Source organism: Neophocaena asiaeorientalis, unplaced genomic scaffold (assembly GCF_003031525.2).
Source record: "Neophocaena asiaeorientalis asiaeorientalis breed wild unplaced genomic scaffold, Neophocaena_asiaeorientalis_V1.1 scaffold78, whole genome shotgun sequence".
NCBI lineage: Eukaryota > Metazoa > Chordata > Mammalia > Artiodactyla > Phocoenidae > Neophocaena > Neophocaena asiaeorientalis.
Window position 1 is genome coordinate 9,450,008 of NW_020175018.1, and position 15,597 is coordinate 9,465,604.

Sequence of the window (15,597 nt, forward strand, 5' to 3'; positions counted from 1 at the left end):
CTTGGTGTGCGGAGCTGGGAGGAAAATACAGCCCCCAGTCTGGTAAATGGTGAGGGGGCTGCGGCCAGGTCTGCGAGGCGGATTTAATATTTGTTGAAGGCTCTACCAGAGATGCGGCTCTGCAAAACTTCCATCCCTCGTCACCCACCACCCTGAATAGACCACACGGAGTCCAGATCAGGTCCCCCAAAACAAAGCCGGTCTATTTATCAAGTGGGGTCGGCCTCCAGTAGGAACAGCAGGCGGGCTGGGCCACAGGGCGCGTGGTGGTTGGGAGCGGGATTGTGTTTTCCCGGGCAGAGAGGTTCGCAACCGGGTTTGCAACTGAAAGGTAGGAGGTACCGAGGTGTATTTGTGCTTTTTGCTGCTCCGCCGCCCTGCCTGGCGAGGCCGCGCCGCACCGAGCAAGATGTGGCTGGAGGCTGAGTTTCAGAGGAGCTGGCACCTCTACGAGACTTCCCCACGCATGCCATCTCGTCATTTTCTCTTTGGTCCCTCTCTTCCTTTTTTTTTCCTTTCGGCTCTCTAGGCGCCACTTTCTCTCTCTGCGTGCGTCTCCCGTTTCTCTGTTCCTGTCTCTTTCTCTCCCGACGCTCACGTCTCTGGCCTTGGCCCGGGCTTAACCGCGCACTGCGTGCCGCCGGTGGCTTTGCGGCTCGCTTACTCGGGGCTCCCGGGACTAGGTTGGGAAAAGGGGGAGCCTCCTTCGCCGCTCCAGCCCGGCCAGGCCTCCCGCGGTCTGGCTGCTGTCCCCCTCCCTCCCCTCCCGGCGCTGGCAGGAGAGAAATGGCCGCAGTGTGGGCCGCGGGGCCTCTGGGACTGGAAAGAGGGCCCCGTGGAGGGTGAGATTTCGGAGGTGTGTCCGGGCAAGTGTGTGTGTGCGTGTGTCCGTGATTCTGACTGTGAGGACTCGAGCTTGTTTGTGTGTGTCCCGCACCCAGGAGCCCAGCCACACGGACCCCCAGCAAAGCCCATCGCTGTGGGGGACAGTCCGGTGGAGGAGCGGCGGCATCTAACTACAGCGCGGTGAGCTCGGGCAGTGTGGCGAGGGGGCGCCGTCGGTGCGCCCGGCGCTTCGCTCAGGGAAGGGCAGTCAGAGCGGCGGGGCCGCAGGGTCGGAAAGTCCTTCCGGGGCGATGGCCGCGGCGGTCCTTCTCTGGCTGCCCCTCTGGTCCGAGAGCGCAGCCCAGGTCCCAGAGGCGGAACTGAAACCTACCCCACCCCAGAGCGTGGCTGCCCGCCGGCCGGGGTCTCGAACAAGGCTGCCGGAGCCCGTGAGGGGCCCGGGCCGCACGCTTTGCGCCCGGGTTTGCGCGCCGCGGCCACGGGAGTCCCGCGCGGACCGGCCGGATGCCCGGGCCTCCCCCAGCCCCAGCTTTCTGTGTGTGTGTGTGTGTGCCTGGCGGCGTAATTACTGATTTGATTCCAATCCATTATTTAGACAATTGAACCTACAATCTAGTCTTTAGTAAAATGAGGCGAAGTCAGATTTGATTACAGGTTCAGTCCCAGCGACAAGAGCTCGAAACCCGATGGGTTAATAACAGATCACGAGTAAATTATTCATGATTTTACGAGCTCTTTAGCTCCATTGAATCGGCCTAATTGAGAGGAAAAAAAAAAAAAGGAGAGAGAAAGCTTGGTCCTCCACCTCCCCTCATCCCTTTGCTCCTCCCTGGACCCAATCCTGGGGAACCGCGATCCTTCTGGGGAGCTGGGGGCGAGAGTGCGGGGCCTGGGGCACCGACCAAATCTGGGCTCAACAGCCTCTTTGCCCCCAGCGCAGCCCCCTGCCCCAGCCGCTGGCCGGCCTCGGCCTCCCTGCCTTGGGCCGACTCCTTTTCTGCCCTCCTCTCCTTTTCTCCCTTTCCCCTTTTCACCACTCCCCAGCCTGTAACAGCTTCGAAAAAGCCACCCCGCAGGGACCCAGTCTCCCTGAGACCTGGGATTCAGTTCCTTGGCCTGGACCCTCCACCACACAACATCCCTGCTATTTCCGGGCCTTGCTGTCCCCTCAGGCTCTCTCTGTGTCTCTCCTGGTTTCTTTCTGTCTTTGTAGCTGTCTCTCTCTGGTTCTCTCCATATCCACTGCTTTCTTTTCCTCTGCTCTTCTCTCTTTTCCTGGCTCTGTCCATTTTCCCTCCCTACCATCTCTCCTTTTCTCTCCATTCTCTCTGTCTTTCTACATCTGTCCCTTTCTTTCCTTTCTCTGCCCTTTCTTTCTCCCTCCCCCAACCACCTCCCCCCATCTAGGCCTCACTCAGGGCACGTCCCTTGGGTTCGTGGGGCGCCAGGGTCCCCATGGAGCTCATTAACAGCAGCAAGGCCCAGGCAGGGGCTGGGCGGAGGAATGGGCCCAGAGATCCCCTGTGGGGAGGCCTGCCCCCCTCTCCCGTGGAGCTGGGGACTAGGGGCAAGAAGAGGGTTGCTCCCCACAGTGGGGGCAGGGCAGTTTCCATGGATCCCATTTGGAGTCATTCTGTGATCCCCTTTAAATTGCTGGATCCTTGTTGTTCACCCTGAGCACTCTCAGTGGGAGTAGCCTGGCTGGAGGACTTGGGTGCCTGGGTGCCTATGGGAGGAGCCCTTAGGAGGTGTAGCCACTTGCTGACAACTCCTAGGTTAGGGACAAGACCAACATCTTGTGAAATTTTTCTGCAAGGGACCACTCCTCACTTGGACAGGGGAGGAGTAGGTCACCAGGAGAGCAGGAGTACTTCTGAGGTAGTATTGCCAGATAAAATGCAGGACTCGCAGTTAAATCTGAATTTTGGGTAAACAACAAGTAAATTTTTTTAGTGTAAGTGTATCCCATACAACATTTGAATTTTAAATAAACAATGAATAATTTTTTAGTATGAGTGTATACCATGCAATATTTGAATTTTAGGCAAACAACAAAGCAGTTTTCAGTATAGGTATGTCCCATGCAATATTTGAGACATCATACTAAAAAATTTTTTATTGTTTATCTGAAATTCAAATTTAACTGGACAATCTGTATTTTTATTTGCTAAATCTGCAGCTCTATTATGGGCATGTGATGAGACAGGAGATATATTCCCAGTTGCCCACTTTAGGGGGAATGAATTAATCTCTTATGAGGCATTCCCCAAAGTAAGACCTTATGTGTGGAATGGCTCAGGATGTATTGAGGGGATCTTGGAGAGGGGTCCTGCGTGTCCCCATCAGCCACCAGGTTGCTAAGCAACTTTCTGAGGCCCAAGTTTTCCATCCCTGTCCCCCACTCCAGTGCCTTCCAGGCATTGGCAGGCCCAGCTGGGCCCCTTCTGGATGGGGACGGGCTCCCCAAAGAGTCATGCTTCATCTTTGCCTGCCTTTATGGTGTAGGGGAAAGAAACAGCAAGGAGGCAAGCACTGCAGTGTTGAATCTAGGCTCAGCCATAACCAATGGTGTGGCTTTATTTTCCTTAGCATTAGTTTCCTCATCTCTAAAATGGGGTGAATAGCAGTAGCCACCCCTTGGAGCAGTAGTGAAGCCCCCCTCCCCCCATGTATGTAGAGCCAAAGGCATACCCTGGGTGTGGCATACATGTTAATATTTTCCTCCAGCTTCCTTCCCTTTTGGTTAGAACTCTGCCACTCCATGAGATTTCCAAAGATAGCTTAACCTCCCTGCCTCATTCACCTCATTTGTCAAACTGGGAAACAACTGCCTCATAGGGCAGTGGTGAGGATTAAGCTACAAAATACAATTTCCAACCTTCGACCCAGTGCCTGTGGCTCAGGGCTAAGGGATCGTGCAGTACCTTTGGTTGTAGGAACTGATGAGGGAGAACTGAAAGTGAGTGGAGAGTATGGAAAGTGAGTTGAAGCCTGTGACTTCCAGGTGCCTGCCCCAGACACTGTGTGGGGGGAAGGGGCAGGGGAGACTGGAGACTGCATTCCTCCTTAGGGAGTGCAGGGAGAAATGGGGAGATCATGGGCCTGCGTCTGCAGTCAAGTGACTTCCCTTTCGGAGCCTCAGTTTCAATATCTGTAAAAAGGGGGAAATAATGCTTGGCTCAAAGGGTTGTTTTGAGGATGAAAATGTGCATGTAAAGCCCTTTAGCACATCTTGTGGAGTTGAATGTCATTGACAAGTTGTAGCTGTTGTTATTATTACTATTATTATTGTAACATGATGGCTCAGAATGGTTTTTGGATTCTCCTAGAGCTGGGTTTGAATCCAGCATTTCCTAGCTGAATGACCCTGGGTAGATGGCTCTCTCAACCTCAAACTCCCCTATAAATCTATAAAATGGGATAATACCTCCACCTCACCGGGGTGCAGCACCCACCGTGTGGTTCTGAGGCTAGAAACATTTGGCGAAGCGTGGGGTGGGTGTGGACTTGGCAGTGTTGTGGGGGTCCGGGCCAGGAGGTTCACCTGCTGCCTCTGCGTTCCTTCCCCAGCCCTGAGCTGCAACGAGAACGATGCGGAGCACCTGGACCGCGACCAGCCGTACCCGAGCAGCCAGAAGACGAAGCGCATGCGCACCTCCTTCAAGCACCACCAGCTTCGGACCATGAAGTCTTACTTTGCCATTAACCACAACCCGGACGCCAAGGACTTGAAGCAGCTCGCGCAAAAGACGGGCCTCACCAAGCGGGTCCTCCAGGTCAGCCAGGCCGGGGCTAGGGGTGGGGGCATCTGTGGCGTCAGGACCTGGGGTGGAATCCCACAGTGGCCGTGGGCCTTGGAAGGACCTTCCGCTCTACGTCCGCCTATCTCTTTATCTTTCTCTGTTCTCTTTCTCCATCTCTTCAGTCTATCTCTAGCTGTATTTCAATCTTTTTTTTTTCCATTCTAACTTTGTCTTCTCTCCTTCAAGTTTTGTCCCTCAGTGTTTCTGTTTTGTGTCTGTGTGTCCCTCTGTCCTCTTTGTCTACACAGTCTCTTTTCTTTCTTGTAAGCAATTCTTAGTTGCTATTTATTACCCAAGTGACACTCAAATATGCTCATGTTGTAAAAGGTTCAAGCATTTCAGTTAAACCAGAGCTTCCCCCCACATCCCCACTGGCAACCTTGGCCCCTTAAACCAGGATGCCCGTCCAAGGCACCTGCTGTTAGCCATTTGCTCCTTCTGCTTCTTGTTCCTCACTTGCTCTCTCTAGTTTCTCTCTCTCTCTCTCTCTCTCTCTCTCTCTCTCTCTCTCTCTCTCTCTTTCCTGTCTCTCTCTAGATTTACCTTCTGTTTCTTTGTTGCTTCTCAGACTCTCCCAGAAGCAAGGTTTGTAAGGGAGAGGGATTAGGGCAGATCCCCTGGGTGGAAGTAGATGGGTGCCTCTGAAAACAAGCAGCATTGCACTTGTATGTGAGGGTGCTTTCTTGATAGAGAGGATCCAGAGCTTTCACCAGATACCCTAAGGGTCTGTCCACCACCCCCAAAATGTTAAGAACCCCATTTGGGGATACAGGTATCCCAGCTGCCTGTATGACCCAAACTTGTGGCAGAGCCTTGGGTCACCACTTTTTAAATCTTCAGCTCCTCCTCTTACTCGTTTCATGGTCCTGGGCAAGTCACCTAACTCCTCTGAGCCTCAGTTTCCTTGTATGTGAAATGGGCACAAGAAATTACACTGAAGGCTTATTGGAGGAGCAATTGAGATAATGTAAGTGCCCATCACAGTAGCTGACAACCGCTCAGTGGATGGTAGCTAGGATAACATTAACTAGAATAATCAATTAACTGATATTAACTAGTATAAACAATTATTCTGGTGGCTGGACTTCAGTTTCCACATCTGTACAATGATAAGGTGGGAGAATATCTCCCTTTATAGTTAGTTTAACCAATTTATTCCTCAGAACGTGTGACGGTAGGGATAACAATGCACATTTTTGGGTAAGAAAATTGAGAGATGAAGTGAGTTGACTATGGTCCCACAGCAGGAGGAGTGGTGCTGGAATCTGAGGGCAGGCCAGTCCGACCGACCCCCTAGCCCTAAGTCTTTGAGGACTGAGGGCCCGGGGGTGGGTGGCGACACCGAGTGGGTGAGGGTGATGGTGACGACACCGAAGGCTGTGAAGCCACCCTAAGCTTTCTTGCGAGTCTGTTAGAACTTTTAAGAAAGCATTTTGGAGGTGACATTGGTGGCGGGATGGGACTGTGACGCGGGCGAGGGTCCGCAGATCTCCGGGAAGCCAGGAGTCCAGGCGCCCAGGCCTCCAGCGGCCAGCCAGGCGCACCGCGACGGGTCTGGCGCAGCTTGGTCTCGCGCGGTCTCAGTGACGTAGCGGAGGGAGCTGAGGACCCGCCAATGAGATGCCGATGCGCCTCTCTGGGCCCGCCCCCCGCCCTGGAGCTCCCCGCAGGCCCCGCCCCTCCTGTTTGGGATCCGTTTTGCCCAAGGTCCCTCTGACTAGGGCTCTAGAAGAGGCGGCCCCTTGGGGTCTCAGATCCCGCTGGTCCGTTTGCCTTCGACTTTTCCTTTTGGGGATTAGGTCGGGCGACTCTTCTTGGCGCCCCCTCTGTTCCTCAGCCCTGGGCGAATTTGGACGCAGGATCTGTGGTTGCTGCCTTTTCTCTGGTTAGTAGTCCTTCCTCTCTCTAGATGCCCTTATGGTGAGTTGGTGGGGGAAAAGGGACCCGTGAAAAAAGCCCTAAGAGCAGGCAGGGGCAGGAACAGGGACTTGAAGTCAGGCAGAGCTGGGTTCCGTTCTGCCCGTCTACTCACTGGCAGTGTGTCTTGCACAAATTAGTTACCCTCTCTGAGCCATAGCTTTCTCATCTGTAAAATGGGCACCATTAGGGCACATACCTCGCCAATTATCCAGATTAAGTGAAATAAAGAGTAAATGTCCATGGTTGGGTCTGAATCTGGAGTGGGGAGCTGATCTCTGCTGGCCTTGGTAAGGCAGGAAGCTTGATTTAGGAACACATTGGATTTCCAGCATAGTTATCTCTCATTCTTTCATCTGACCAAATAGCTATTGGCACCAGGCCCTGGGGACACAGAGGTGAATGAACCACAGTCCTGGCCCTGAAGAAGTTCACCTATTAGGTGCCGAGACAGACCCACAATCAGTTTCCCCATAGTGTGATCAGTCGGGAGGGAGTTTCTATGGGAGACCAGGGGAGAGACCAATTACCTACCCTGTATGTGAGGAAGGGTTCATCTGTGTGACCTGGGTCTAGACTTGCTCTTCCTCCCCTAGACTCCTGAGCCAGGGCTGTTCACACCTGCATGCCCTCTCCACCATGGGGACTCAGAAAAGCCAGGGCATGGGACTAGTTGAGAGAGAGAATCACTGATAGAAGCACTAATCAATAAATGTTTGAGCGCTCTACTATGTGTCTACTATGTGTTGAAAGACTCATGAAGTACACTTGCTCATTGAGTCCTCACTATCAGACATCATGCTCCCTTCTCCTCCACTGTACAGATGAGAGAACATTGAGGCCCAAATGATTTCCACTTGCCCCAAGTCACACTTTGCTGGTAGGTAGCAGAGCTGGATCCACATCCAGGCGCGTCTGATCAGTGGGCATTGCCCTTTCTCCTCTAAGCCAACCCAGCAGTGACAGCCTCTGAGTGTGAGTATCGTTTATGGCCTGTACGTTGTTGGGGTGAGGGCAGTCATATCCACAGGACACATCAGACCCCCGTTCTCCCTCCTCCCAGACCTCCCAATCTCCTGCACAAATGCTTAGTATTCCCTAACAGCACAGCAGCTCATGACTATGCAGCAGTTTGCAAAGCCTTGTCTTTCCGGCCACTCGTCTTCCTTACCTTAATATTTTCCTGCCCATTTTACAGATGAGAAGCTTAAGAACTAGTGAGGTGAAGTGATTTACTTGAGGACACAGGAGCCAGGCATTGATAGGGTGGGGCTCTCTCCCAGGTGTTCTGACTACTGATGGGCCAACTGGGGGAGATGGGATGGGGGCAGTTTGGGGCGAGGCAGCTGGTGGTGTGGCTTTGGAAGGTAACATATAGATTAAAGTCCTTTCTGACATAACAACAATGTGATTTGGGCACTTTAACTTCTCCTCTCAGAGCCCAGTTCCTTGTCTTTGAAGTGGAGATAATAATAGCTTGTACCTTGAGGATTCCTGAGGATTGAGACAATGAATGGGAAGGCTCCAGCATGGTGCCTGCTGGTACAAAGTAGACAAAGTAGGTGCCCATGAAATGGCTTATCATCACTGGCTACACAAACTTAATTGTGCTAGGCCTTGGGTGCCCCCTGCAGGTTGTGGTCCACCTCGACCCTGTGGAGAGAGTCTGCAGGGCAGGGCAGGTTGAGGTTGAGGCTGTGTTCCCAGAAGTGGATGATGTAGGGCGTGTGTGTGTGTGTGTGTGTGTGTGTGTGTGTGTGTGTGTGTCTGTGTGTGTCTGTGTGTGTCTGTGTGTGTCTGTGTGTGTGTGTGTAGGGATTCTAGGCTGTTACTGAATCTGTAATGCATAAGCATCAACATGGCAGGCCCGGGATGCAGTATCCCTGCTGGAATTTGGAGCTGATATGAGGCCCAGACTCAGCCCTCCCACTTACTCTCTGAATGGTTATGAGGGAGTGACTTAACCTCTCTAAGCTTCAGCTATAAAATGAGGATGGTAACCATGCTTCACTAGGTGGTTGCAAGGCGTAAATAAGATGACATAAAGAGTAATTTATAAAGTATATGTGAGGGACTCAAAAATATTAATTTCATACACATTTACCTAGTAAGGTTCAGTCTACCATCCCCTTTTGCACACATTTAAAAATTTTAATTATCTTCATTTTGCAGATGAGGAAACTGAGGTTCAGAGAGGCTAAAACCCTTAGCACTGAGTCTCACAGCTAATAAGTGATGGGAGGGGTCAAGCCCAGATTGGTTTGATTCCACAGCTCTTTCCAATACGGCACAGTGTAGGGACTGTGATTCTCAGCACCACCCCCCCCTTGGATGTAGCTGCCGAATGCAGCAGGACAGATGGGGGACAAGGGGAGGAGTGAGTCATAGATGCCATGTCTTGGTGGGAAAGCAGGAATTCTGTTGTAAAGCCCTAGGGGTGTAAAAAGTGCTCAGAATTGTCACCAGCGGCAGCAGCATGACAATCACAGTACTCACTTGTCACCAGCGGGCAAGGTGACCGGGAGACAGAATGGCTCCTCGGACCGAAGTCCATTAAGACGTTAAGCTCTACCAGTTCTTGGAGAGCGTTGCTCAGCACATCCATGCGCCTCTGCATTGCCTCTCTTCCTTCCTGGGGAAGGATTAGGAAGGCAGAATATTAAGGTGCCCTAGGCTGGGGAAGGGGCTGGTGAGCTGATGGATTTGGATGGGTGAACGTCTCCTTAGGGGTTCCCAGTGTGACTTTGAAGGAAAATACATTTTAACAACCAGCAGTTTAAAAGCATTCTTCAGATGACCAGTTAGTCATCATTAACCTATGTGAGAACTCAAGAACTGAGGACACTAGCTTTCCTCCATTCGCTCACTTCAACAAATACACTGAGCTGCCGTGTTCTGGGCGGGGCATGAGGTACTGAGGATTCAGTGATGACCCTGGCAATGAACAGGCGCGGCTGGAATGTACGGTCCACAGGGGAGACAATGTCCAGCAAGGTACTGTATAAATAATTAAAATGGTGATAAGATTGACCTCTATATTTTTCTGTATATTTGAAATACCTCATAGTAAAGATATCTTTAAATGATTCCAGGGCCAAATAAGTTTGGGAAATGCCAAAGATTGACTGCATCCTTCTCTTAGAGATCAGAGCACACTGGCATTAATACAGGCATTGAGAAATCTTGAAGAGATTCAACTTTGTCTAGTCCAACATTTCCCAAGTGTATTTGGCCACAGAACCCTTATTTAGCTCTTGACAAAAATAAAATAGAAGAAGTGCTAGGGTGGAAAAATATAGGGGTGCAACGAGAGCATAAACACGGGGACCTGACCTGGGGAGGGAGATGGTCAGGAGTGGCTTCCCTGAGGAGGTGAGGTTTAAACTAGGACTTCAGTTCATTGAGCCTCAGCTTCCCCACCTGTAAAACGGGGAGAGTGAGCATTGTTCTGCATGTCATTTGCACAGGGCTGTACAGAGTGTTTGATCTAGTCACAGATGGTTGAAGTTGGATGGAATTTCATAGGTGATTTGGCCCAAATCTCTCCGTTTAGAAGAGAGGAAACTGAAGCCCAGAGAGGTGGAGTGACTTGTTCAAGGCCCCAGAACAATGTAGTTGTAGCCCTGGAACTGGACCTAAGGGGTCCTGATATCCAGTCCACTGCTCATTATTTTTTATTCTTTAAAGAAAACTTTCTTTAAAGTTTATAAAATAATAGAACCACCATACAGGCAGGTTAGAAAACTAGGGGCGAAAGTTACCCATATGAAGACACAGGAAACCAGTAATCCAGGTGTGCAGTTTGGAAGTTAAGTAGTGGGTAGGGACGTGGGCCCAGCTTGCTGGGATGCACATCTCATCTCTGCGTCTTTGGCTGGGCTCTGGGCCTCAGTCTCCTCACCTGATGATAATATATCAGTGCTGACCTTGTAAGGCACTAACAGGAGTTCATATGTGTAAAATCCTTAGAACTTTGCTTAGACGTTGCCTTCTGAGTGAATAATATTCGTCGTTATTATTTGCTTTATGAAGTTGCAATACCAGAGGATGTCATTTTGTTATCCTTTTTTTTCTCACATAACGTTCGTCACAAGACATTTCCTCTGCGACTGCGTGGAGTGGCTGTGTGGTGACTTCCACTTGTCCCATCTGGTCAGATGCTTTGGATGCAGCCATTGGTTTTGATGTCATAAAAAGAAACCGCCAGTGGACACTTTTGGTCTTGAAGCGTTGGTATTTTGGCTGGTTTCCTTAGTGGCCCTGGAGGGGATCTGTGGGGCAGAGTGGGTTTCCCACTGACCCTCCTGGTCTCCTTGATGAAAGAATCCTGGGGAAGGGGATTTGCGAGGCAAAGCTCAGCCTTCAGGGCCAGGGGGTGTCTGAGGAGGAGCCATGTAACCATGTGGGCTTCCTCCTCCACCCAGGACCTACTGGGGATCCCCTGGGCACCTGACTGAGGCACTCCCTGGAGATGAAGAGAGAGGGCTGTCAGTTCAAGAAGATGGGTGGGTAGAGCAGATCATCCTCCTTGTTGCAGCTGCCAGAGAATCGCAGCCTGTCAGCACTCCAAGAGGCCATAGAGATCATATGGTGTGGTCCAACTCCTTGTTGTACAGGTGGGGAAACGAGGCAGACCCAGAGGTAAGGGACTAGCAGGGGTCACTTGATTGGTCAGTGGCAGAACCAGAGCTGGAAGCTACAGCCTGTGCTCTTTCCACTACATCATAGTTGCTTCTGAGTTTATTCACTCATTCATTCATTCATTCATTCACTGACTCACTCCGGATCATGTGGTAGGGAAAGCATGGACTTTTTATGGCAGATAATCCTGGATCTTAATCTCAGTTTGGCCTCTGTGTGACCTTGGGCAAGTGACTTTGCCTCTCCAAGCCTCTCTGGTTTTAAATCTGTAAAGTGGGGATAATGATAGTACCTCCCTACTTGGCCTATCATGGAGATAACCTGTGACCGTGCATGTTAGAGGATGGCTGGGTGCCCGGCATGAAGAGGTCTGTAAATGTTATCTGTTAGTATTACTATTAACTCAATGCATGTGACTGATTCTTAATCTTTGCCAGTCCCTCTGCCATATCCCCAGGGATATAAAGATGACTTAGACAAGGTCCCTGTCCCAACAACCTCTTGGGAGGGGATTTTTTTTGAAATACCCAGGAGAATTCTGGTGAAGCCTGGCTTAAGGTGAGAAACAAACTCCACACAAACCCCCGCAGCAGCTGGCTTTTAGTTGAGTTGTTGACTTTCATCCACCAGATTCCCAGCGCCTCAGATTCGGTAAAGCAGAGAAGGCAGTTGTGGAAGATGGTGTAATTGTTTACAAACCTCTGTTAGGGGCAACGCCAGAGAAATAGCAAACAGCCAGCAACTAACTGTTCCCGCCCTTCCCAAGGGCTTGGAGCCCCGGACCGATGGGCGATGCACTGCCCCCGGGGCTTCCCGCTCCTGCTACCACTTGGAGAGTCAGGCCCACGGGGACGCTCACAGGGCCACACATGCTGTGACGGTGGCAAGAGTGTCACAGCTCCAGGCTTCCTCATCCCCAATCTGCAGTGTTACTTTGGGGAAGTCGCCTCTTCTCTCTGAGGGTGTTTGGGGGCTTTCTCCATCATTTTCTCCATCGGTCATTCTCTGGGCAGACGGACACAGAGTCCCACCTCTGTAGATTTCTGTAGGCCGGGCAGGGAAGGAGCCCCCATCACAAGAAGTGCCTATCGAGGCTGGTCTTAGAAGCGCTGTACTTATTTGCAAGCCCCCAGAAGAGGTGATGGGCTTGCTTTGGGCAAAGGCCAGGGAAAATGTGCTTTCTTCCTGGAAAGATCCAGCAGGAGAGAGCTTTGTTTCCCGACTTCACAGGGTCTGCATCTCCCTCCTTACTCCAGGATTCTAAAGGCTGTGCTTTTAAATTGAGCCCAAGTTGTATCGGGCCACCAAAAAGAGGGTTCGAGGCCACAGGCCCCTGGAGCTGGGGTGGTCCCCAGGGGAGGGTGGGGCCGAGGGCTGGCCCTTCTGATCCCTGTCTGAGACACTGGGAAGACAGGAGATGCAGGCGCACCTGGAAGGACGCAGCTGGACACCCTAGAATCTGTTCAGTTCTCCAAGGCCCTCTGTTTTACCGGGAGGTTTCCGGCGAGTGTTTTCTTCACGCGAAGGGAAGGGAAGGGGCCCTGCCCTTTGGGCTTTTTTCTCTGGGAGATACAACCTCCCACCCCATCCCCCAACCCTCCTCCCCCCAGATTTTCTTGGCTTCTCCCAAAGTACTTTGAGGACCTTGGGGTACAGCGGGATCTCTCTGTGCAGTTCGATGGGTGGGCATACTGGCTGGGAGGTGCTGTGTAGATAAGTATCGATGCTTCGTGTGTACAGGCTTGTGTGCAGTGGTGTGGGTGCGAATGTGTGCATGTGTCGGTGCTCAAGGGAAAATGAAAGCAAACCCTTATTCTCTCTCTTGGGCATTCTTTTCACGCAGAGCTCAGCAACTGGGCCCCCCACCCCACCTCCCTCGTAAAGGATACTGGGACATGGCAGGTCGGGAGAGGGAATCTTTCATCGGGCAGCTCTTCCCATTCTGTCCACTCCGCCCTGAGACCTGAAACCCAGTGGTCCAGGATGCTGGCGGCTTCTCCAGCAGATAGCGGCAGGGATTAGGAGCTGCGTCTTTTTCTTCCTCATAGTAACTCTTTATTGACTGCTTCCTGTGTGTTCTTTACATCGTTCTGGTATTTCCCAGACTTGCCATGAAAAACTTGAAAAATGGTACCCACAAGAATTTGTGGGATCTCTTGCCCGCTTAAAGGCGACTGCCAAAAAAACAAACCTCTCAACCATGGTGAAAAATGATCGAGATTTGGTTTGTGTGAATCTCCCAGAACAGAATAGAAATGCTATGTGAGCCACATATGTAATTTTACATTGAAAACTTTCCAGTAGCCACATTAAAAAAGCAAAAAGAAACCTGTAAAATTAATTTTAAGGATATATCCTGTTTGGCCCAGTATGTCCAATATATTGTCATTTCAACGTGTAATCAAAATAAAAATTACCATTGAGATATTCTACTTCCTTCAGATCTGATGTGGTTCTCACCTATAGACCAGCCGTCTTGGGGCTACTAGCCACATGTCAAGTGCTGGGTGGCCACATGTGGCTAGTGGCTACAATATTTGAGAAACTTCTAACAGAAGGGGAAACCCAGTAACAGGCAATTCGAGGAAAGGACATTTTTATTGTATTAACAATAAAAATACAAAACAAAATATTGCCAGCCCAACTTTTTAATACACAGCTCCCCCACCCCTCATTCCGTCAGAACACCGATTGGCATCTCTGAGTTAAGCAGTCCGGAGGCATGCTCTGCCCTTCTTCTCCTCGTCCTGCCCGCCTTCCTCTGACCAGCCCTTCCCTCTCCCCGACGCAGGTCTGGTTTCAGAACGCCCGGGCCAAGTTCAGGCGCAACCTTTTACGGCAGGAAAACACTGGCGTGGACAAGTCGACGGAGGCGGCGCTGCAGACGGGGACGCCGTCGGGACCGGCCTCAGAGCTGTCCAACGCCTCGCTCAGCCCCTCCAGCACGCCCACCACCCTCACAGACTTGACTAGCCCCACCCTGCCGACTGTGACGTCCGTCTTAACTTCTGTGCCTGGCAACCTGGAGGGCCGCGAGCCTCACAGCCCCTCGCAAACGACTCTTACCAACCTTTTCTAATGATTCTTGGCCCCCCGCCCCCGCCCCACAATTTCTTTAAAAAAGAAATTATCTTTAGTTGAATTCCAAGTGTATTTTAAAATAGAGGCTTTGAGCAACTAACTAACCACATTTTAGGATCTCGCCTGGAAAATGAGGAAGAAAATAACTACGCCCCTTGCAGACACAGCGGTGTGGACTGGAATTACTTGGAAGATCTATCTGCAACACAACATTTGTGTCACTGTACAGTTTTGTGGACTGAGCGAGGAAAAACAACAAATAATTTAAGTTGGCTAGAGCTTCTGTATTTTCAAAGACTGCCACGTGCCTTAGGAATACTGTTTTATCTCCATACTTTGGATGACTTGTTCATTTTTCTCTCCCTCTTTTTCTCTCTGTATATTTATGACCAGAGCAAAAATGTAAAAAAAAAAAAAAAAAAAAAAGTTTGTTACTTTGAATAGTCCTAAAAAAGAAAAAAAAAAGGAAAAAAATCAAACCCCCTCCAACAGTCGCTTTGTTGTTTTAGAATTTTAAGGTGGAAGTCTGTTCAAATATCAGAATTTGTAAAATCTAACCAGTAATAAAACCACTTACTGAAACTAGCTGGTGCCACTGCTGTTTAGAGGTGTGCCAAATTCACAGGACTTAAGAGTCTTACTGAAGCCCAGGGATCAATTCCAAGGTCTTCCCCTATTTATAATATTTATTTATAATAATGTGTAATATTTGCGGGGACTCTCTTTTGTGCCAGACTTCGGGCTGCTTGTTAGGATCCAGAGATGAAGTAGACACAGTCCCTGCCCTTAAGGAATTTAGAGTGGAGGCAGAGACAGACAAGAGATCATCTTAACACGTGTGCTATGTGCTAAGTGGGGAGCATGTAAGCAAAATACCATTCATTCATGCATGTGTTCTTTCAAATATTAAATAAGCACGCCCTGCTGGATCCTTTGACAAAGCTCAAAGGTCATTACACCTGCCTCTTCTGCTCTTCTCTGGGCTGGAAGGGTATGTCAGGCAATGAGGGAGGCCTTTCCCCATGAGGAGTGAACGCTGTCACCAAAGGGCAGCATAAGCTCGAGTTTTCCTAATATAAGACACAAAATTTCAAAATCTTCCAAGAGGGCAAAACCAAATGAATTTGGTTCCTTTACTAAAGCTTCAGGTAACCTCAGAAACCCAGAGAAAAGATGCTTCCAGAGAGGATGGAGGTTGAGAGCCAGGCAGAATGAGGTTGGAATCTCTACTGTTGAGCAGTGTGAGCTGAAGGAAGTCATTTCACCTCTCCAGGCCCCAGTTTCCTCAGCTGGAAGGTGACAGTCATGA

General features: G+C 50.5%; 1 protein-coding gene across 1 annotated transcript in view; it reads left to right on the forward strand.

Moving 5' to 3' along the window:
• Window positions 1-14,872, forward strand: part of LHX2 (LIM homeobox 2) — a 19,377-nt gene extending 4,505 nt beyond the window's left edge. The window contains exons 4-5 of the mRNA XM_024762614.1: window positions 4,417-4,622; window positions 13,999-14,872. Of these exons, the coding sequence (XP_024618382.1) occupies window positions 4,417-4,622; window positions 13,999-14,286 (494 nt within the window). The 3' untranslated portion in view covers window positions 14,287-14,872. The remainder of the gene's footprint in view (window positions 1-4,416; window positions 4,623-13,998) is intronic.
• Window positions 14,873-15,597: the final 725 nt, after the last annotated feature.